Source organism: Vulpes lagopus, chromosome 14 (genome assembly GCF_018345385.1).
Source record: "Vulpes lagopus strain Blue_001 chromosome 14, ASM1834538v1, whole genome shotgun sequence".
NCBI classification, from domain to species: Eukaryota; Metazoa; Chordata; class Mammalia; order Carnivora; family Canidae; genus Vulpes; species Vulpes lagopus.
This window is the reverse complement of record NC_054837.1, coordinates 27,108,127-27,132,177: the sequence shown is the minus strand read 5'-3', so window position 1 is coordinate 27,132,177 and position 24,051 is coordinate 27,108,127. Positions and strand designations below refer to the sequence as shown.

The following is a 24,051-nucleotide window of genomic DNA, read 5'->3' as shown; positions in this document are numbered from 1 at the left end:
CATAGAAGAGAACCTCCCAAATCTGGGGAAGGAAACAGGCATTCAGATCCAAGAGATAGAGAGGACCCCCCCAAAAAAATCAATAAAAAAACATTCAACACTTTGACATTTAATAGTGACACTGGCAAATTTCTAAGATAAAGAGAAAATTCTTAAACTAGCATGAGACAGGAGATTCTTAACTTCTATGCAGAGAAATATCAGAATAATATCAGACCTCTTCACAGAGACCTGGTAGGCCAGAAAGGGCTGGCAGGATATATATAGGGTACCAAATGAGAAGGACATGCAGCCAAGAATACTTTATCCAACAAAGCTGTCATTTAGTAGAAGGAGAGATAGGCAGAATAGAGGGAGCTTCTAGGACAGGCAGAAACTGAAAGAATATGTGACCACCAAACCGGCTCTGCAAGAATATTAAGGGGGACCCTGTAAAAGAAAGAGGGAACCCAAAGAAATAATCCACAAAAACAAGGACTGAATAGGTATTACAAAGACACTAAATTCATATCTTTCAATAGTTACTCTGAACGTGAATGGGCTAAATGATCCCATAAAAATATACAGGGTTTCAGACTGGAAAAAAAAGGAAGACCCATCTATATGCTGACTACAAGAGACTCATTTTAGACCTAAGGACACCTCTAGCCTGAAAATGAAGGGGTGGAGAACTGTTTACCATCCAAATGGTCCTCAAAAGAAAGCTAGGGTAGCAATTCTCATATCAGATAAAGTTTATATCAAAGACTGCAGTAAGAGATAAAGAGGGACACTATATCATACTTAAAGGGTCTACCCAACAAGAAGATCTAACAATCATGAATATTTATGTCCTTAATGTGGGAGCTGCCCAGTATATCAATCAATTAATAACCAAAGTAAAGAGATACTTATAATAATACACTAATAGTAGGAGACTTCAACATGGCACTTTCTACAAATGACAGATTTCTAAGCAGAACATCACCAAAGAAACAAGGGCCTTAAATGGTACCCTGGACCAAATAGATTTCACAGATATATACAGAACTTTCTGTCCAAATGCAATTGAATACATATCCTTCTCAAGCACACATGGAACTTTCTTCAGAATAGAACACCTATTGGGTCACAAATCAGGTCTCAATCAATACCAAAAGATTGGGATTGTCCCCTGCATATTTTCAGACCACAATGCTTTGAAACTAGAACTCAATCACAAGAAATTTGGAAGAAACTCAAACATGTGGAGGTTAAAAGCATCCTACTAAAAGATGAATGGGTCAACCAGGAAATTAGAGAAGAATTAACAAGATTCATTAAAATGAAGACATACCATTCAAAATCTTTGGGATACAGTAAAAGTTGTCCTAAGAGGGAAATATATCGCAAAACAAGCCTCCCTCAAAAAACTGGAAAAAACTCACATACAGAAGCTAACCTCACACCTAAAGGAACTGGAGAAAGAACAGCAAGTAAAGCCTACACCAAGCAGAAGAAGAGAGATAATAAATATTCAAGCAGAACTCAATGAAATAGAGACCAGAAGAACTGTAGAACAGATCAACAAAACCAGGATTTCGTTCTTTGAAAGAATTAATAGGATAGATAAACCCGGAGGGCGGGGGGTGCGGGGAATGGGTGACGGGCACTGAGGGGGACACTTGACGGGATGAGCACTGGGTGTTTTTTTGTATGTTGGTAAATTGAACACCAATAAAAATTAATTTATAAAAAAAAAGGATAGATAAACCCTTAGCCAGCCTTATTAAAAAGAAAAAAGATCCAAATTAATAAAGTCACAAATGAAGGAGGAGAGATTACAACCAATGCCAAGGAAATACAAACAAACGATTTTAAAAACATATTATCAGAGGCTATATGCCAACAAATTAGGCAATCTAGAATAAATGGATGCATTTATGGGAAACCACAAACTACCAGAAGGAACAGGCAGAAATAGAAAACTTGAACAGGCCAATAACCAGCAAGGAAATTGAAACAGTCATCAAAAACCTCCCAAGACACATAAGTCCAGGGCCAGATGGCTTCCCAGGGGAATTCGTTTAAAGAATTAATACCTATTCTACTAAAGCCTTTCCAAAAGATAGAAAGGGACAGAATACTTCCAAACTCGTTTTATGAGGCCAGCATTACCTTGATTCTAAAACCAGACCCCACCAAAAAGGAGAATTATAGACCAATACTCCTGATGAACATGGATACAAAAATTCTCACCAAATACTAGCCAATAGGATCCAACAATACATTAAGAAGATTATTCACCATGACCAAGTGAGATTTATCCCCAGGAAGCAAGAGTGGTTCAACATTCCTAAAACAATCAACATAATAGATCACATCAACAAGAGAAAAAACAATACCATATGATCTTCTCAATAGATACAGAGAAAGCAGTTGACAAAATATGGCATCCATTTCTGATTAAAATTCTTCAAAGTGTAGGGATAAAGGGAACATTCCTCAATATTTTAAAAGCCATTTATGAAAAGCCCACAGCAAATATCATTCACAACGGGGGAAAACTGAAAGCCTTTCCCCTAAGATCAGGAATACGATAGGAATGTCCACTCTCACCACTGTTATTCAACACTGTTATAGTACTAGAAGTCCTAGCCTCAGCAATCAGACAACAAAAAGAAATAAACAAAAAGAAATAAAAGGCATTCAAATTAGCAAAGGACAAGTCAAACTCTCCCTCTTCACAGATGACAGGATACCGTATATAGAAAGCCCAAAAGACTCCACCCCAAGATTGCTAGAACTCATACAGCAATTCAGCAATGTGGCAGGATACAAAATCAATGCACATGAATCAGTTGCATTTCTATACACTTACAATGAGACTGAAGAAAGAGAAATTAAAGAATCAATCCCATTTACAATTGCACCCAAAAGCATAAGATACCTAGGAACAAACCTAACCAAAGAGGTAAAGGATCTATTCCAAAAAATTACAGAACACTTCTGAAAGAAATTGAGGAAGACACAAAGAAATGGAAAAACATTCCCTGCTCATGGATTGGAAGAATAAATACTGTGAAAATGTTATGCTACCCAGGGCAATTTACACGTTCAATGCAATCCCTATCAAAATATCATGGACTTTCTTCGCAGAGTTGAAACAAATAATTTTAAGATTTATATGGAATCAGAAAAGATCCCAAATTGAATGCCTGGGTGGCTCAGTGGTTGAGCATCTGCCTTTAGTTCGTGGCATGATCCTGGAGACCCAGGATCGAGTCCCATGTCGGGCTCCCTGCATGGAGCCTGCTTCTCCCTCTGCCTGTGTCTCTGCATCTCTCTCTCTTTCTCTCTCATAAATAAATAAATAAATAAATAAATAAATAAATAAATAAATAAAATCTCTTCAAAAAAAAAAAAGATCCCAAATACCCAGAAGAATATTGAAAAAGAAAACCATGCCGGGGGCATCACAATGCCAGATTTCAAGCTGTATTACAAAGTTGTGATCATTAAGACGTGTGGTACAGGCACAAAAATGGACACACAGATCAATAGAACAGAATAGAAAATCCAGAAATGGGCACTCAACTCTGTGGTCGACTAATATTTGACAAAGCGGGAAAGACTATCCACTGGAAAAAGGACAGTCTCTTCAATAAATGGTGCTGGGTAAATTGGACAGTCACGTGCAGAAGAATGAAAGTGGACTAGCAACTCTTACACCATACACAAAGATAAACTGAAAATAGTTGAAAGATCTACATGTGAGGTAAGAACCCACCAAAATCCTGGAAGAGAACACAGGCAATAACCTTTTTGGGCCACAGTAACTTCTTCAAGATACATCTATGAAGGCAAGGGAAACAAAAGCAGAAATGACCAATTGGGACTTACTCAGGATAAAAAGCTTCTGCACAGGTAAAGAAACAGTCACCAAAACTAAAAGACAACCTACAGAATGGGAGAAGATATTTGCAAATGACATAGCAGATAAAGAGCTAGTATCCAAGATCTATAAAGAACTTATCAAACTCAACACCCAAGAAACAAACAAAAAATCATAAAATAAGCAAAAGACATGAACATAAATTTCACCAAAGAAGACATACACATGGCCAATAAGCACATGAGAAAATGCTCCACATCTCTTGCTCCACATCTCTTGCCATCAGGGAAATAAATATTAAAACCACAATGAGATACCACCTCACACCAGTGAGAACGGCAAAAATTAACAAGACAGGAAACAACAAATGTTGGAGAGGATGTGGAGAAAGGAGAACCCTCTTGCACTGTTGGTGGGAATGTAAACTGGTACAGCCACTCTGGAAAACTGTGTGGAGGCTCCTCAAAAAGTTAAAAATAGACCTACCCTACGACCCAGCAATTGCACTACTGGGTATCTCCCCCAAAGATACAGATGTAGTGAAACACCGGGACACCTGCACCCCCACATTCATAGCAACAATATGCACAATAGCCAAACTGTAGATGGAGCCACAATGCCCTTCGACAGATGAATGGATAAAGAGATAGATAGATAGATAGATAGATAGATAGATAGATATAGATATAGATATAGATATAGATATAGATATATACACACACACACAATGGAATATGTGTGTATATGTGTGTGTATATAGATATATATACACACACATATATACAATGGAATATTACTCAGCCATCAGAAAGGACAAATACCCACCATTTGCTTCGACGTGGATGGACCTGGAGGGTATTATGCTGAGTGAAATAAGTCAATCGGAGAAGGACAATCATCATATGGTTTCACTCATATGGGGAATATAAGAAATAGTGAAAGGGATTATAAGGGAAAGGAGGGGAACTGAGTGGGAATTATTAGAGAGGGAGACAAACCATGAGAGACTAACTCTGGGAAACAAAGTCATGGAAGGCGAGGTGGCCGGGGGTAGGGATTAACTGGGTGATGGGCACTGAGTAGTGCACTTGATGAGATGAGCACTGGGTGATATACTATATGTTGGCAAATAGAACTTAAATAAAAACAAATTTTAAAAAAAATCTCAATTTAGAATAGCCATATTTCAAGAGTTCAGTAGCTGCATGTGGTATTATAAATGTCATTTTTATTTAGACTCTTTGATTTATAAATAGATTTTGGAAGCTCTTGCATTTGCATTTTATCCTGCCAAAATGCCACTATAAATTTTTTAATCAAACAAATTTTCAAGACAAGTGGTATGACATAATAACCATAATAGCTGGTCTTTAAGCAAATATGTACTATAAGGCAGATACTGTCATAAATCCTCTAATAAGTAGTGTTAACTAATTTAAATTAGTATTAACTAATTTAATCCACTCACAATCCAATGAGACAAGTATTATTATTATCCCCATTTTACATGATAATATTATAATAACATGTTGGCAGTGTGCAGTATAGATTTAAAGGGGAAGAGATTGGCAAGAGCTAGGTTACTTTCATTTACTTACTTATATCCCCACTTATATCCCCACTTTGACTATTTTAGGTGACTTAAAAGAGTACATAAAATAAAAGAAAATAACATGAATTCAAAGTGGGACAAAAGAAGAAAAACATCTCTTGAAATATTTGATCCATGGTGTTAAAATCTCTGAATTTTTTAAATGCTACTGCTTTCTTTGAAAAAAAAAAAAAACAACAGTATTAAGACAACAGAAATCCACGATAAAATTTTCTACAATCTCTTCATTTAGTCAGAAGTGTTTTATTTATTGATATTACTTTAAGTCCTTGTACCCACACATTCAGCTTCTACATATTTGTAGTAATTGTACACTAGTATTTTATATTCTACGTTTTCCTCAACATTATTCCATAACTTTTTCTTTTTTTTTTAAGATTTTATTTATTTATTCATGAGAGACAGAAAGAGAGAGAGAGAGGCAGAGACACAGGTAGAGGGAGAAGCAGGCTCCATGCAGGGAGCCCGACATGGGACTCGATCCCAGGTCTCCAGGATCAGGCCTTGGGCCGAAGGCAGTGCTAAACTGCTGAGCCACCTGGGCTGCCCCATAACTTTTTCTCTTTCATTAGTCTTATTTTATTTCTCTCCATTCCCCTGGACTGTAACCAATACTAAAAGACTAATGTATTTCTTTTTTAAAAAATTTTTATTTATTTATGATAGTCACAGAGAGAGAGGCAGAGACACAGGCAGAGGGAGAAGCAGGCTCCATGCACCGGGAGCCCGATGTGGGATTCGATCCCGGGTCTCCAGGATTGCGCCCTGGGCCAAAGGCAGGCGCCAAAACGCTGCACCACCCAGGGATCCCAATACTAATGTATTTCTCTACATCTTTCTTTTCTTGTTAAAATATCCAAATAGGGGGGACACCTGCATTTAGCTCAGGTAGTGATCCCAGGGTCCTGGAATCTAGTACTGCATAGGGCTCCTGTCAGAGAGCCTGCTTCTTCCTCTGCCTAGGTCTCTGACTCTTTCTCTGTGTCTATCATGAATAAATAAAATCTTTAAAATATCCAAATAGGAAAAAAAAAATCCAAATAGGGACAAAAGACCTGATAATTCTTCGGGTCACTGGAAGCATGCACCAAGGAACAGGCAAATGAAAACTGAAACCACCCCTCAGGCAACAGCAATTTCCCTGACAAGACCACCCACAAGCCCAGAACACCCAATTGAGCTAAACCCTTTATGGACCATGGAGGGACCCCTGGAATGACCTGTAATTATCTTCACCTCATTATAACACTAAAATCTCTGCCCAAGGAAGAGCTTCTGCCTAGTTTACATAACACACAATGTATGTACAGGCATGTTTCCTTAAGGTGTAAGCATGAATTTATGCCCACCTCTACATACAATGACAAGGCCTCCCTATCTAAATATTCATCTGGGGCACCTGGCTGGCTCAGTTGGAAGAACATGCAACTTGTGAGTTTGAGCCCCATGGTGGGTATAGAGATTACTAAAAAATAAATAAAAACTAAGTAACTATTCATCCTAACCCTAAACAAAAAGCACCCATTCACCGGCTCTTGGGGAGTCACAACTTTAGAAGCTATTTCCCATGATCTTCTTATTTGCTTTAGATAAAGGGTGCTTTTTGCAACAAAAACATGTCTAAATAATACATACATAATAGGGGTTATGTTTATGTTAAGTTATGGTTGTAGGGTTTTAAAAATGAGGTCACATATTTCTGTACACATTCTTAGTATTTCGGGGAAATAGTTCTAACCTATTCTGATAGGTATATTTTATATAAGATTATTTCTCTAGGGGCACCTGGAGTCAGTAGAGCATAAAACTCTTCACCTTGGGGTCTTTTTTTTTTTTCACCTTGGGGTGTTAAGTTCAGGTCCCATATTGGGCATTGAGCCCACTTAAAAAAAAAAGATTATATATCTAACACTGGTGCTTGCTTCGGCAGCACATATACTATATATCTAACACCTGTTCTCAGAGACACGTGAGTTGTTTCCAGGTTTTTTCTTCCTTTTCTTCTTTTTCTTTCCTTCCTTTTTTTTTTTTTTTTTTGCTTCCATAAACAACGCTGCAACAAATATTCTTCCCTAATCTCTGCACTTATAACCTCCTTCTGTGATGATGACTTTGCTACTAAAGTATAAATTTCAGAGTGGCATTCTTTTAGTTCTCAAATTTTTCAAGTTTTTTCTCACTCTTGAACTTTCTCATTGGCTGTTTTCCTTTCCAAAAATCTACAATTTCAAATTTATTTATAATTATTTAATGTCTTTCTCATCACACGTTTTTTTTTTTAAGATTTTTAATTTATTTATTCATGACAGACAGAGAGAGAGGAGAGAGAGGCAGAGACACAGGCAGGGGGAGAAGCAGCCTCCATGCAGGGAGCCTGACATGGAACTGGATCCCAGGTCTCCAGGATCACACCCCAGGTGAAGGCAGCACTAAACTGCTGGGCCACTGAGGCTGCCCAAGAGTAAGTTTCTTGAGAGCTGAATCCTATTCATCCTTCAGGTCTTATCTCAGCTTACATATACTTGTTTGTAGAAGTTTTCCATGAACTCCAATCCCAATTGACCCCTCCATCATATTTTTTCATAGGCCTTCAACTTTTCTTTCCAATTATCACAATTTGTAATTATATATTTATTTGTGTGATTATTTAATGTTGGTTTCCTTAACTAGGTCTGCAGGGAGCACATCTAAGCACCTTGCCCTCAGAAAAGTATATGGTACATGTAAAATGTACAGCAAGTAGTTGTTAAATATTGAAACACTGAAAGAATTTTTTTTAATATTGAAAGAATTCATTTTTTAAAGACTTTATTTGAAGGGAGAGAGAATAAGAGAGCATGAGCTGGGGGAGAGGCAGATGGAGAGAGAGAAGCACGCTCCTCACTGAGCAGGGAGTCTGATGCAGGGCTTGATCCCAGGACTCAGAAATCATGACCTGAACCAAAGGCAGATGCTTAACTGGCTGAGCCAACCCAGGTGCCCAAAAGAATCTTTAAGATTTTGAGAGAGAGAGAGAGAGAGAGAGAGAGAGAGAACGCACATGAGCAAAAGCAAGGAGGAGTTGCAGAGGGAGGAGTGGCAGAAGGAGAGGGAGAAGCAGACTCCCTCACCAGGGAGCCCAGTATGGGGCTATATCCCAGGACTCCAAGATTACTACTGGAGCTGGCAGATGCTCAACCAACTGAGCTACCCTGGCACCCCAATAATGAAAGAATTCTTAAAGGAAGATGAGGCTTGAAGAAAATCATACTGCTGGTAAATCTTCCTTCCATAATAATTTTTAACAGATGAAAACAGCTTTGTTCTTTTTTTTTTTTTAGCTTTGTTCTTAATTTAAGTGTTCATCTGTCTCAAAAGAATTAGTGTTAGCAACAACACCAACAAAAATTTACGAGGTAAAAACAATTAGCTCTAAGAGATGGAGTATCTCTGGGGAACAGGATGAGGTTTTAAGAAAGGAATGTAAAAAGAGCTAATGAATTTTGAGAGACAGCCATGGAACAGTTTCTCTTTCATTGATTGATTTATTCAGTGAACAAGTATGTACTGAGTACTCTCATATGCCAGGTAGGGGGATATAGTACCTTAACCCAAAGAGACAAAAACACAAAGACAAATCTAGTCCTCATGGGAGCACATAATATGAAAAATAAGCAAATTATGTAGTACGTTAGCAAGCTGAAAAGTGCTATGGAGAAAAAAAAGGGGGATGTGAAGCAAGGAGGTATCAGGAAGGAGCAATTTTTTTTCAAGTTTAGATATTTATTAATCAGTATAAACCCCAACACAAAACACAAACGTGATTTCGTGCAGTTAGAGGGGAAATATTTCCTAGATAAGTGGAAAATTGTGCCAATAACTTCTAGAAGACCTTCATTCTAAGCAGCTTTATAGTGAAACATTTCATTTAAAATGCTGGACCTCTGGGGCACCTGGGTGACTCAGTGGTTGAGCATCTGCCTTTGGCTCAGGTCATGATCCTGGGGTTCTGGGATCGAGTCCTGCATCAGGCTCCCCGCAGGAGGCCTGCTTCTCCCTCTGCCTATGTCTCTGCCTCTCTGTCTCTCTCATGAATAAATAAATCTTTTTTTAAAAATGCTGGACCTTCTTTCTTCAGTTCCTGTAATATACATTCACTGATTAGGTAGAACTTGTATTGATCATTGGGACCCGGTTTGTTCCTGGGTTCTGGGTTATTCTTCCTATCCCAAAACTGACATCTGGATTGAACAATGCCAGGCACAAGACATACAGTGCTGCTCCAGTATCTCCTGCCCCAATAAATAAGAGGGGGGATTAAGCTCAGATGCTTCCTGGCCTGACTGAGGATCTGGCATAACACGGATGCAGCAGAGGCCTCCAGCACAGAAGAAAAAGTCAAATATGCAAGGCCCAGCACTAAGTAGTCCCTACCAGAAGGAGTAATTTTTTTAAAATTTTTATTTATTTATGATAGTTACACACACAGAGAGAGAGGCAGAGACACAGGCAGAGGGAGAAGCAGGCTCCATGCACCGGGAGCCCGACATGGGATTTGATCCCGGGTCTCCAGGATCGCGCCCTGGGCCAAAGGCAGGCATTAAACCGCTGGGCCACCCAGGGATCCCATGAGTAATTTTTTTTAAAGGATGGTCAGGGTAGATCTTAGGAAGTTGACATTTGAGGAAATACTTAAGGGAAGTGAAGGAGGCAGTCATATGACTATCTTAAGGAAAAGTTTTAGAGGGAGAAAGCCAGTACAAAGGCCCTGAGGAAGGAACATGCCTTGTGTATGCAAGGAATAGCAAAGAAGACAATGACACTGGGGATACACTAGCTTGATGATGTTAGAAGAAAAAGACTTAAATTTATTTATTAGTTGCCTTAGCAGACCACTTTTCTCCTCTTTATTCCAGCTGTCACATGGCATCAAGCGTATACTCATTTTGATGGGGAGAATTGAGGCAAAACAAATATAGAAACAATTAAAATTCCTTATAACTTACAGCTAACAAGTACTTGAAACTGGCAGGGACCTTCTTCCAGCAACTCAACTGCCTCAATTTTAATACTTTGCTAGAGGCAAAAGGTAACCTTAGCATGACATTACTCTGACCTCCAGGATCTTGTAAAGTCTACTTTAACAGATGAAAATCTCTTTGGAAACTTCTCTGCCCGCTTAAGATGTGTTAGCAATCATCCTCCAAACATATGGCCCACTGATATACAGCTGAAGGTTCTCATGACTAAGGTTTTACTAAACAGTAGTAAATGACCCCTCAAGATCCTAGAAACCTACCTTCCAAATTCCTTCCAGACTTACACTATCTCTAACCCCCTCTCAACTTAAAAGTATATAATCAGTTACTCCTCACAACCCCAGTGCAGCTCTTTATGCCCATAGGTCCTGTTGCTGCACTATAATAAAAACACCTTCTAGAACCATAAAATGTCTCAAGAATTCTTTATTGACCATTGGGCTCAACCATCTTGCATCAACTTAACATGTCCTGCTTCTTCTCTACAATACCCAGGGTGAGCCTTCTGATTTTCCACATTAGTGTCAACTATGGAATTATATAACTTCCTAAATATAGAGAATTACACCTGACTTATTTGTGTAGATTGTCATCAGGGTCCTGAAGCTAAGAATCTAATCATATTATAAAGCAATCAACTGGGACCAGGGCACTACTAAAAGGAAGTATTGAGACACGTATTGTACTGTATTGAATTGCTGCAATTCATAGCAAAGGTACCAATATTTCCCCTCCCTTCCCAACCAATCCTCTTCCTTCATTTTTCTCAAAACCTACTTCAAAACTATGACTAGAAAGCCATTCCTGATTGATCATGCTAACTAGGTGTACCCAAAGCATTTACATGTTCAGAAGTGAATAATTTAAAAGTAGTCTAAACATCTTATAAAGGGTTCTAAATCTCTTCATAGCTCCTTATTGAGTACAGGACAAATGAGAAAAATCTTGGCTTTTCAAGACTTTCCCCAACCTGGGCTTATAACTGTCTTACTAGGGGCACTTGGGTGGCTCGAATGGTTCAACATCTGCCTTCTGCTCAGGCCATGATCTCAGGGTCCTGGGATTGAGCCTTGCATCGGGCTCTGTGCTCAGCGGGGAGTCTGCCTCTGCTCCCTCTCTCAAATAAATGAATAAAATCTTTTTTTTTAATGAATAAAATCTTTAAGAAAATGTTTTGAGCAGTCTCTCCAGCCAAATCAGTCTTCCAAAACCATCATGCTTATTTCCATTTCTGTTCCGTTTTCATTTGTTCTCCACCTAAGATGTTCTTTCATCCAAGGCTTAACTCCTTTTCCACTTCCTACATGAAGCCTTCTTTAACCACTTTAGCTCATAATTCCCCCTTCTTCTTCTATCAGTGTCTATGTGGCTCATTTTATTTAATAACTTATTAGGGCAAAGCGAAATTTTTCCAAACCTCCAAAACACATACATATATTGACTCATTCTTTCAAAATTTCTATATAAACTGGTTACCCATGATTGGATCCTATGATCTTTGGAGACTACTTTATATACACACACACTTATTAGATATACAAAATGGTTAATATGGTGCTAAACCCATCAATACGTGTAGATAAATTATTCTCTTTACCTCACATCCATTTGTTTATAAAGTTTTATGAATTCTACACCACAAAATTTCTCAATTCCACCCATGCTTCTCATTGTGTCCTACTGCAGGACCTTAAACCCTCTCATCTAGACTACTGCAATTGACCCTTAATTAGTCTCCCTGCCTTCAACCTTCCTCCTTTCCATCCACTCCCTTCACTCCTCCGTGAGAGCAAATCCAACTTCACTCTCATTAACACCTGTGGTGGCTCCAAACCCTTCAGCTTGATGAGACCTTTTGCAAAGTGCCTCAGTTTACCCTTACAGATTCATCATGTTTTTTTTTTCCCTTTCTAGAAATATCCTTTGGTGTTTTTGCCTTGTCGATGCCTCCTCCTCCTCCTCCTCCTTCACGACCCGGTTCAGGAGTCATTTCCTGTCTCTAACTTTCCTTGACACTCTTCAGCATGACTGACTGGATTTCCACGTGTTTTCCCAACACTGTAGTGGCTGTTGTTACTGTCTTCTGCTCCGCAACACCAGGAGTCCCTGCAGTCCAGAGCTCTATCTCATCCATCTCTATTCTGTATTCCCGCAGGCAAAAGGGATCCAGTGTCAACCACACATCTGAACAAACATCTAGGGTGTAGAGTTATTAGGACTTTTGTTTTGAAGACCCCAGGGAGCCCAGGACGTAGCCGCGCGAGTACCCCACTTTCAGTAAAGCCTGCTTGTGCCGGAGCCTGGCGTCTCGCCCCTGAGGGATGCCCCACAGGGCAGGCACTGGGCAGCGTTCGGAGGGGGCCCTGACCGCCATGCTGACCGGCAGCAGCGTCCGCGCCATCTACTTGGGTCCTGGCTAAGGGAGCTGGGGCAGTATGCCCACCGCGTGAGGGTGGTACCACACACTGACAGACTAACCTAAAGTAGTAGCAGATCCCAACGGACTGCCTGAAGGGCCAAAAGCAGGAAGCAATGATGGCCAGCCTCGTCATCTTCGAAGTGCAGGAAAGAGAGCAAAGTAATTGCGGCAAGACGCCAGGCACGCGCTTGGAGCCTCTCCTCACCCAGAGGAGGACGGGAAAAGAGCGGGCCGACGGCGAGCCTCGCCGAGCGCGCGTGCGCAGCAGCCCCTGCCCTCCACCCGCTACACGCGGCCCCGCCCCCACACCCCAGGCCTGCGCGAGCTTCGGCGAGTGCGCGCGCGGCAGCCTTGACTCCCCGCCCCTCGCGTGGCCCCTCCCCCTTGCCTGGGCCGGCGCGAGCCTCCCAGGCTGTACACGTGCGCGCATCCCAGCCGGCCCTGCTAGTCACGTGACACCCCCCTCCGCGTTGTCTCCACTACAGCCTTCCTAGCTCTCACTGCCAGAATCCGGCGTTATGGCTGCCGGCGTGCCCCGCGCCGCTTCTCTGTCCCCACTGTTCCCCCTTCTCCTGTTCCTCCTGCTCCTCTCCGCTCCGCAGGGCGGCAGCGGCCTGCACACCAAGGGCGCCCTGCCCCTGGACACAGTCACTTTCTACAAGGTAACGGGGGTGGGGGAGTCGCGCGCAGGTGCACCTGAGCGCCCAGGGGAGCGCACCCCCGTGGGGAGGAGCCTGGGCTGGCGGAAGGTGGTCTGTAGTGACGAGCCCAGGACTTCTCACCATCCTAAGGGGGGGGGGGTGGACTCTGGACCGGGGCCATACCGCGACCATGGGGCACACGGGAGCCAGGGTCCCCGCGCACCCTTGCCCTTGCAGTATTTGTACTCCCCTCTTTTTCAGAAGAGCCGCAGATTCGCAGTGTAAGGAACCCGCTGCCCCTTCCCCTCACCTCAGGGGGGAGGGCGGTGCCGGGCGAGGTCCAATCCTCGAATCCCAAGTGGGAGGCCTGGAGGGCGGTGCGAAGCGGTCGCCGCCGAGCTCCGGCCGTGGTGGGGCGAGGGAGGTGGGGGAGGAGGTGGTTGGAAACCCGGCTCGTTCACTGGCATTTCTGCGCCCTCCTCCTGTGGGGTAGAGCGCAGCCCGCTTTGCAGTACGCAAACAATGCTCAGATATCCTGTGTCTTCCCGAAAAGTGCAAGCGTTAAGAATAAGGGAACTCTAGGGAATATTTTGGGCCTGGGGACAAAATGAAGTAAAATTGGGTCAAGACGTGGAAGGATTCGCCTGGGTAAATGGATGTTGGAAATGTTGAAGGCTGAATGCAGCCCCAGCTCCCTCGTCTTGCACCTGTCTTCACCCACTGGTAGCTTTCAACCTAGCCTGCGAGATGGGGAAACTAAGCATTGAGAGAGAAGCCATTCGTTTTATTTTCTTAATTTGTACCCATTGCTGGGAAGTGAAACCAGAAAGTGGAGTTCTAAATCTGTCTCAAGCGATTGAACTTTTTATTCTCAAAAGGGTTCATTGTCCTAGATTTGGCACCTGTGGCTTACTCACATGTTTAAAAGTGTAGGTATGGCTGGATGGTTGTCAGGCACACCCCACAGCACCCTGTACTTTTGGGGTCTTCATTGGGACAGTTACACCCTACTCCCCAAAAGCGGGAATGGGATAATATCACAGATCAAGTGTGACTTAAAAGGAAATTTTGCACTGTAAAGTCAGTAGTATTTCCTAATCAGTTGGTGTCTCTCTGTTTTTATTGCTACCACCCTGGTCATGGCTTTCATTACAGTATTCTTGCAGGTCTCACTGCTTAGCCTTTCCTCTTTTAATCATTCTCCTTTTTGTTCCCTCTGCTCCAGCCCTACATGCCTTCTGTCCGTTGAATATTTCTAGCTCATTACTGACCTAGACCCTTTGCACTGACAGTTCCTACTGACTAGAACATTCTTTGCTCAGTCTTTGAAAGGCTGATTGCTTCTCATCATTCAGCCTTAGGTTAAATATTACTTTCTCAGAGACCTTCCTTGACTTCTTCTCCCCTCTGTCAAAAGAGCCAGTCACATGAGTTGGATTTCTCTGTGGAGGACTCATCACTGATTTTATCTCCTTGTCTATTTTTTTTTTAAGATTTATTTATTTATTCATGATAGACATAGGGGGAGAGAGAGAGAGGGAGGAGGGAGAAGCAGGCTCCATACCGGAAGCCCGACGCGGGACTCGATCCCAGGACTCCAGGATTGCGCCCTGGGCCAAAGGCAGGCGCTAAACCGCTGAGCCACTCAGGGATCCCCCCTTGTCTATTTTATTATCTCCCACGCTAGAATATGAAGAACTGCCTTGTCTATTTGTTCACTGATCATCTGCACAACCTAGCAGGTTACCTGTCACATAAAAGATACTTAACAATAATTTGTTGAATGAATGAACAGATGTGTTGAATGAATGAACAGATGTGTTCTCCCTTTCTAGATCTTTCTTCCATCACCACTGTATAGAAGGGGAGCTTCCTGGTAATATGTATATGTATGTCCAGGGGCCTTGTTCTGTGTTTTGTCTTTTTGCAATTTCCAATACCTTTTTTTTATTTGTTTGTTTCTTGCCCTTGACCATCACTAGAAATAAGAGATCCTGCCTGCTTTTTTTTTTTTTTTTTTTTTTTTTTTTTTATTGCTGTGTTCACTTAGAACAGTGCCTGGCATGTGATAGGCCCTCAGTACCTTTTTATTCAATGAATGAATGAATGAATGATAAATTAATCTGCATCTTGAAGAAGCAAGTTGCCTAAATATAGGGTATGGTGGAGTTGATTCCTTGAGGATGAAGAAAGGACAGATTTCTAAAGCAATTAAGAAGTACAAACTGATGAATAAAAAGGAAAAAGTTCACTGTGCAAATGTGTGCCATTCAAAACCATTCTGCCATGGCTTAAAATGGCAAAATAAAAGATGGAGGCCTCTCAATTCTGTTTCAGTATTAGACCACTGTATAATTATTCATTATTCCATAATACAAATGTAGGCCCTTTGAAGGTAGGGATCCTGTGGTGTTCTTTTAGAATATTCCCCCCAGACATATGTAGCCTCTGCTACCATAGCCTACCCTAGTTGTGTTCATCTATCAAATATTTTCACAGCACCTGCCACATGCCAGACACTCTTGGGAAATAGAGATAAAGCAGAAAACAAGTCTGACGAGGTCCTTGTAAATGTATATTCTAGTGAAGAGGACAGACAACAAGCACACAGATAAGAATTTTAAAGAGTGATTAATGCTGTGAAGAAAGCAGAGCAGAGTAATGTGATAGAGGAGGGTGAAAATGAAGCAGTGCTAGGATTTTGAGTGGAGTCCTCTCCCTTGGGCAGGACATTTAAACTGAGCTTTGAATGATATACATCATGGAAATAGTTGGGGAAAGTGTATTCCAGCCAGTAGAGTCAGCAAATGAAAAGGCCCTAAGCAGGAATGAGTTTGTTGTGTTGAACTGAAATAAGGCCATTTAGGCTAGAGGGATGTGATCTAATTTATATTTTTAAGTTTTACCTGCGGGGGTGCCTGCGTGGCTCAGTCAGGTGAGCACCTGACTTTGGCTCAGGTCATGATCCCAGGGTCCTGGGGTAGAGGCCCAAGTGAAGCTCCCTGCTTCACTCTCTCCCTCTGCCACTCCCCCTGCTTATGGCTGCTCTCTCAAATAATAAAATCTTTAAAACAACAAAAACAAAAGTCTTACCTGCTTTTAGGCTCCCAGAGCTCAGATTTTGGAAGTCAGGGATCACTTAAAAGATTACCTGTTCTGGTAGCTTCTCCTTTCCTGTGTCAAATATTTTTTTAAAAGCTAAAATCAAATGGACTTCAACACACAATGAGGAACAGAGCAACAAAAACTGAAATGATGTCAGCTTTACTTAATTATGACAGTGATTGTTTATGATGAAAAATTGGCCAGAAGTGGCCAATTGATCACTTTGATTAGAAAAACAAAAAGTTGTAGGAGGAGGAGAGAACAGTTAGAATAAACCTGTGCATTGAGAGAAACTATCAAAAGAAAGATCTTGGGGATTCCTCTAAAACTTAAACATGGAATTACTATATCAGGGACACCTGGGTGGCTCAATGGTTTGGTGCCTGCCTTCGACCCAGGGTGTGATCCTGGAGTCCCGGGATCGAGTCCCTCATGGGGCTCCCTGCATGGAGCCTGCTTCTTCCTCTACCTATGTCTGCCTCTCTCTCTCTCTCTGTGTCTCTCATGAATAAATAAATACAATCTTTAAAAAAAAGGAAATTACTATATCAAGCATTTCCACTCCCAGGTATATACCCAAAAGAAATGGAAACAGGCTTTTAAACAAACATTTGTCCACAATGTTTATAACAGCACTATTCACAAATAGTCCAAGAGGTGGGAACAGCCCAAATGTCCATCACCTGATGAATAAATAAAATGTGCCATATCCATACAATGGAATATTATTAGCCCACAAAAAGGAATGAAATACTGAGACATGCTAAAACATCAGTGAACCTTGAAAACGTGATAGTGAAAGAAGCCAGGTACCAAAGGCTGCATATTGTAGGATTCCATCAGAGCAGACATCATACAGACAAAAAGTAGATAGTTGGTTGCCTGGGGATGGGAGGGAAGAGGAATGGGAAGTGATTGCTTAAAATGCGTAAAGGTGTGTGATTCCTTTTCAGGTGATGAAAATGTTCTGGAATAGACACTAGTGATGGTGACACTCTGTTGTTAGTGGAATAAATTTTACTGTTTTGTACACTTTAAAATGGCTGATATGGTAAATGTCGTATGTTCAGAATTTTACCACAAATAAAATAAAGGTCTTGACCCTGACAGTTTAGGACCTGGAGATCTAGCCAAGGGGAACTGTGGTCTAGGGAGTGGACATTGTCATAAACCTGCCTCTCAGCAACTTCCTATGAGCCCTGAAACTGCAGAGTTGATTGAGCTTCTGGGCTCCTTAGCCAAAGCACCTCCATGGGTGCCAATCCCTTTATAGATGTTTGGTTGGTTGACTTTTGTCAGATTTTTGGTTCATTGTTTACTAAGGCCCTCTAGGATGATGGATATGCCAAGGGCAAATGTAGTATTTTCAAAGGGTTCCTTTAATCTTACCAAGAAGGCCTTAATACATCTAAGCTTTGTTTATTTTAAGCAGTGTTGTATATGTCTTTGATTACTATGAATCTAATGGGGTGCCCATCACCAATAAATTGTTACATGAATTGAGGGATGGATGGATGGATGAATATTAGTGTGTGAGCACTTGTCTCCCCTGCAGGCTTGGTTTCCACTCTTTCTTAAACAGGGGTCCTTTGAGAAAGGGAATTAGCCCCCAAAGTCTCTGGAATCCTGGACTTGCTCAGCTCTCTGTACCCTCAGGTCATTCCCAAAAGCAAGTTCGTCTTGGTGAAGTTCGACACCCAGTACCCCTACGGTGAGAAACAGGATGAGTTCAAGCGACTGGCTGAAAACTCGGCCTCCAGCGATGATCTCTTGGTGGCAGAGGTGGGGATCTCAGGTATGGACAAATGCATCTTGACTGTGGAGGGCAGAAGGGGAGGAAGCTAGAGATTATTTCCCTCCCTGTAGGTGGAATACCCAACACTTCTGTCTGAGCCACACACCAGTGTAAGTGGGGTCAGGGCCTCAAAAATCTGGCACCCATGGTAGGCTTATCTTGAGCAGATTCTGATACCACAGACTTGATACCAAGTTCATCCTTGCAGATGCCTGAGGGAAGGGAATCCCCCATCCTTCACCCTCCACCCCACACTGACATTAAACTTACTCTAAGAATCTGGGGCTCTCCTTGCAGGGGACTGTGGTCAGAGGGGGTATCAAGCTTCGTAGGGTCTCCATAGTCACTTCTTCCATCTTTTCAGCTGTTTTTTACCAAAACTATTAGGTTTTGGTTTTAACTCAAATCCATCAGAGCTATCACTAAATCAAAGTGAAGCTCTCAACCACAATGACCACTCTAATAATAATAGTTGCCAACAGGTAGTGGTTTACAGTCTGTAAAGGTATGCACAATCCATGCATTTTGAATCTTCACTTGAACCCTGCCTGAAAAGTGAGGCACATTTTCTTCACCTTTACACTTAAGGAAAACTGAAGCTCAAAGAATTAAATGACTTGTTTGAGGCCATGGAGTAGTAGGAAGTAGCTCATACAGAATTCCACCTAAGTATTTATTTCAAAGTGCCATGAGTTCTTCCCTCTCACAGCTTCCCTCCAGCTGGCATGCCTCAGTTCCCTAGCTAGCTAGAGAGTCTGGTCCTGGGTAGAGATAATAACCACACTTTTCCTGGGTAGTCAATCCTGACTCAGCTGCAGATCCACTCCCTTGGGGCTTAAAAGAAGAATAGCAGGTGACATTTATCAAACATTTATTTAGTGCCAGGGCACTGTGCTAAAGTGTTTTGCATGTATCTTATCCTTGTGACAACTTTATGAAGAAAGTACTATGACCCCAATACTTCATGCTTGGAGTACCTTGCTCAGGATTGTACAGGTTGAAGTGGCAGAAGGAGGACTGGAACCCTACACTTCCCTATACTACTGCCCAGTAATCTAGGTGGCCTTGGCTGTTTCCTTTTGCCAAGGTATAAGAAACCAGTTGTCACAAAATCAGCCCTTGGAACTGCTACTACCTATTCTGAAGAACATAGCAAATACCACATATTGCACTGAACTCTGTCAGGTTAGGTGCACATATCTCCTCATTGGGTCCTGCCAACACCTCTCGTGTAGTAGGGACTCTGCCTGCTACCTACCACATGTTCCCCTTGCCCACTAAGCTCCAGCCAGAATGGCCCTTGAAATCCTTCAAGCCACCCAGCTTATTCCTGCCTCAGAGCTTTGGCATTTTCACACCTTCCTACCTGAGACACTCTTCCCAGATTATCATGTGTCTCCCTCCTTGAAACATGGGTCTTTCAGCTCCTATCCTCTCCACAGAAAGGCCTTCCATGACCACCCAAGTAGGCCTTACCTACTGTCACATCGCGCCATGTTAGTTTTATCTTTTTGGCACTAATCGTGTATGTTTGTTTATCTTCTCTCTTCTTACCTTTAAAAGAACATAAGCTCCTTGATCAGAGAACTTGTTACTCTTAATCATAACTAGATCCATAGCACTTAGAACCTGGCACATAGTGGGCATAGAATAAATATTCAGAAGAATTCCCATTTTGCAGATGAGGAATGCAAAGTTGAGAGGTTAAATAAGGGACGCCTGGGTGGCTCAGTGGTTGAGCACCCCTGCCTTTGGCTCAGGGCGTGATCCCGGAGTCCCAGGATCGAGTCCCGCATTGGGCTCTCTGCATGGAGTCTGCTTCTCCCTCTTCCTATGTCTCTGCCCCTCTCTCTCTGTGTCTCTCATGACTAAATAAATTCTTTAAAAAAAAAAAAAAAGCGAGAGAGAGGTTAAATAAGTTGATTAATGCCCTGTGGCTAAGAAGTCACAGAGGAGGGATAGAAACACAACCAGGATCCTTCTTGCTATCAGCTCAGATCGGCTTCATAGCAGTGTCCTGCCCTGCATTCCTTATGATCTTGCTCCTTATACTTGCTTTCTGTTTACAGATTATGGTGATAAGCTGAATATGGAGCTGAGTGACAAATACAAGCTCGACAAAGAGAACTACCCAGTCTTCTACCTCTTTCGGGATGGGGACTTTGAGAACCCAGTTCTGTATAGTGGGGTGGTTAAGGTTGGAGCCATCCAGCGCTGGCTAAAGGGGCAAGGAGTCTACCTGGGTATGCCTGGTTGCCTGCCTGCATATGATGCCCTTGCTGGGGAGTTCATCAGGGCCTCAGGTGTGGAGGCCCGCCAGGCGCTCTTGAAGCAGGGGCAGGACAACCTTGCCAGTGTGAAGGACACTGAGAAGAAGTGGGCTGAGCAATATCTAAAGATCATGGGAAAGGTCTTAGACCAAGGGGAGGACTTCCCAGTGTCAGAAATGACCCGGATCACCAAGCTGATTGAGAAGAACAAGATGAGTGATGGGAAGAAGGAAGAGCTCCAGAAGAGCTTAAACATCTTGACTGCTTTCCAGAAGAAGGGGGTCGAGAAGGAGGAGCTGTAAAAAGGCACTCCAGGTTTTCCAGGGTTTGGGGGTGGGGAGAGGGGAGAGTTAATCTGTTGGCTGTGAGAGACCCTCCTGGGATACGAGAGTGGTGGTTAAAGGGGTACTAAGCTGGAAATCTGAGCATACCTGGACATTGACACTGATGTGACCATGCTTAGGACATTACTAGCGCCAGTCTGGTGTATAACCAGAGCACTTACCAGATGGCTTGTGAAATCCCCCCTCAGAAGGAATTGGTGCTATAAAGAAGAGTGTACTGCCCAGGTCCTTGACAGGTGTTATTATGACCCAATTAAAGTTTCTGTGTTTTGGTTAAAAGGACCTGAAGCCATTCAGTTTTCTTTCACAAATTATACTTTGGCCTGTGATATGCTTTCTCCTTTGAATTTATTTTTTAATCTAAGCTGGTATGGACTCCACTCTACCAGGATAAGTGACTATCCTTGTAACACTGTAGAAACTGGTCCCAGCTCAAGGACTGCCTTTATTACCTTCCACTGGCATTCAAACTCCAGTGGACTGATTGTGGGTGGCAAAATGCATCATCCTCTTTCTGGTCCTTGAAGTGGAATAGCAATATTAAGGAAGCTCAGTGTAATGATTTTCCACATTCCATGAAAAACAGCAAATTCTTAGTTTTACTGATAAAATCAGATTTTTTTTTAAGAGTTGGATTTAGATAGCTAAATGATACCATTCAGTCTAATTTGTAAATTTTTTAAAAAAAAGAGATTGTTTTCCATCTAAGCTACTTTGTCACTGTCAGTTACTGAGTAAGTACCAACATTAAAAAAGCAGAGTGGGAGACCCATTGTACTGACTCCAGTCTGTTTTTAGGAGTGATGAGCTTCGTGTAATGATAAGCCTCATGATAACATCTCCACTTTCATATTTAACTGTTTGGAAATACCAAAGTGCAGGTCCTAAAATATTCTTACAGCCACACAAAGAAATTTGACTTGAAGGGAGTTAGCAAATAAAACCTTGTTCGTGTTCGTCCATTTCAGCCAGATTGGTATTTAAAGTCACTAGAGGGGGATCCCTGGGTGGCTCAACGGTTTGGCGCCTGCCTTTGGTCCAGGACGCGATCCTGGAGTCCAGGGATCGAGCCCCATGTGGGGCTCCCAGCATGGAGCCTACTTCTCCCTCCTCCTGTGTCTCTGCCTCTCTCTTTCTATCATAAATAAAAATAAATAAATCTTTAAAAAAAAAAAATAAAGTCACTAGAGGGCAGCCTGGGTGGCTCAGCGGCTTAGCGCTACCTTCAGCCCAGGGTGTAATCCTGGAGTCCCGGGATCGAGTCCCACATCGGGCTCCCTGCATGGAGCCTGCTTCTCTCTCTGCCTGTGTCTCTGCCTCTCTCTCTCTCTCTGTCTCTCTCTCTCTCTCTCTCTGTTCTCTGTGCTTCTCATTAATAAATAAATAAAATCTTAAAAAAATAAAAAAGTAAAGTCACTAGAAACAAAAACATGCAGGAAAATCCATGTGTTGAGTTGGACGGAACAAAAACGTTGTGGTAGCTTAGGCTCAGAATTTAAACCAAGTAAAAGATATTCAGGGGCAGCCTGGGTGGCTTAGTCAGTTGAAATCTGACTCTGGATTTTGGCTCATGTCATGATCTCATGGTCCTGGGATGGAGCCCCGTGGTGGGCTTCTTAGCGCAGAGTTGCTTGAGATTCTCTCTCTCTCTCCTGCCCCTCCTCCTTTATCTCTCTCAAATGAATAAATAAAATCTTAAAAACATGGGCAGCCTGGGTGGTTCAGCGGTTTAGTGCCGCCTGCAGCCCAGGGCGTGATCCTGGAGACCTGGGATTGAGTCCCACGTCGGGCTCCCTGCATGGAGCCTGCTTCTCCCTCTGCCTGTGTCTCTGCCTCTCTCTCTCTCTCTGAATAAATAAAAATAAATAAATAAAAATAAATAAAATCTGAACAAAATGTTCAGACCTAAACACTTGCCAGTAGCTCGTGTAGATACTCAGCATTTGAGAAAAGGATGTAACTGTATATATATTTCAATATTTCACCTACTCTTTTTTTCATTCTAATTGAAAATTTGGGGAGATCTTTCTGGATGTTTCTCAGTGATAAACTTGATTTAGCTGTTCTAGATTTTTTTCTCATTTGTCTAAAACAGGTTCACTTCCAAGTATCTAAGTATTCACTGTCTTAATGGGAAATAAAGAAGCCAAATGACAGGGAAAGAACTTTAAACACATCCACAGTCCCTGAATGCAGCAGTCCTACCAGTTGTTAAAGGAAAGGTGGCAGCACATCAAGGGGTACTTCATTGGATGAATCCAGACTATTTATAAGCCTTAGGGTCTTGACTTGAAGAGCCATTGGGCAGGGCTAGATTATCCTATCAGAGGCTCTTTATATCAGATATTTTTCATTAAAGATGAGCCCTCAAAACTCTATAGAGTTTTTAAGTGATTTGCATATGCCACATAAAATTAAATCTTCCCTGACAGAGCAAATGGATTCCTTCCCTCTTCTTCCTCTAATTAAATATCATGGCTCAAATGTTGCTAATCAGACCATAATGAGGGCTATGGACTGGCTTCCCAAAATCAAACAAATATAGACAATTTCTAGGGAATTTACAGATAACCTGAAGCAAATGAGACCTTGGATCCAACACGAAGAACCTCATTCTGAGGAACTTGTAAGTTATCTCAAATAATCCTTGGCATTTGGTGTCACCAAAAAAGTTGGCATCAGAATTGCATCTGGAAAAATTGATTGTTCAATAAAGCACCAAGACAGAATCTGGCAATTTGAACGTAGCCATCAAAACTACCAAGAATGTGAGATAGTGGGTTAGGGGTGGTCGAGATTTCAGCTCACTTCACCAATACTTAAGAGTTTGAATCTTCCCTAACCCTTACCTCACTATGTAGTCTTAGGTAGTAGCCTTGCCTGCAATAGCTTTTCTCCTATGTGAAATAGCACATTGTCAGGGACCCACTTTTACTGGGATACATGGAAGTAGGAAGTTGCAAAGAAAGCTGTGCTTTGACAGCACAAATTGCT

General features: G+C 42.1%; 2 protein-coding genes across 3 annotated transcripts in view; one reads left to right on the top strand and one right to left on the bottom strand.

The window, feature by feature from the left end:
• The window catches only part of TMEM116 (transmembrane protein 116), a 166,167-nt gene extending 151,509 nt beyond the window's left edge, over window positions 1-14,658 (bottom strand). The window contains exon 1 of one of the 2 annotated variants that reach the window (XM_041728544.1): window positions 13,854-14,658. The gene's annotated coding sequence lies outside the window, so the exon portion shown is untranslated. Of the gene's footprint in view, window positions 1-12,961; window positions 13,083-13,853 lie in introns of those variants that run through there. The other variant, XM_041728543.1, reaches the window with a different exon arrangement.
• Window positions 13,337-21,339, top strand: ERP29 (endoplasmic reticulum protein 29). The gene is made up of 3 exons (XM_041728553.1): window positions 13,337-13,564; window positions 18,305-18,443; window positions 20,513-21,339. The coding sequence occupies exons 1-3, from the start codon at window positions 13,421-13,423 to the stop codon at window positions 21,013-21,015; spliced, it is 786 nt and encodes a 261-aa protein (XP_041584487.1). The 5' UTR covers window positions 13,337-13,420; the 3' UTR covers window positions 21,016-21,339.
• Window positions 21,340-24,051: the final 2,712 nt, after the last annotated feature.

Excerpts from the sequence above, each read along its gene's own strand:
- ERP29 (XM_041728553.1), top strand. The coding sequence starts at position 13,421 with ATGGCTGCCGGCGTGCCCCGCGCCGCTTCTCTGTCCCCACTGTTCCCC. Across the intron at positions 13,565-18,304 it reads ACACAGTCACTTTCTACAAG|GTCATTCCCAAAAGCAAGTT; the intron begins GTAACGGGGGTG and ends CTGTACCCTCAG. Across the intron at positions 18,444-20,512 it reads GGCAGAGGTGGGGATCTCAG|ATTATGGTGATAAGCTGAAT; the intron begins GTATGGACAAAT and ends TTCTGTTTACAG.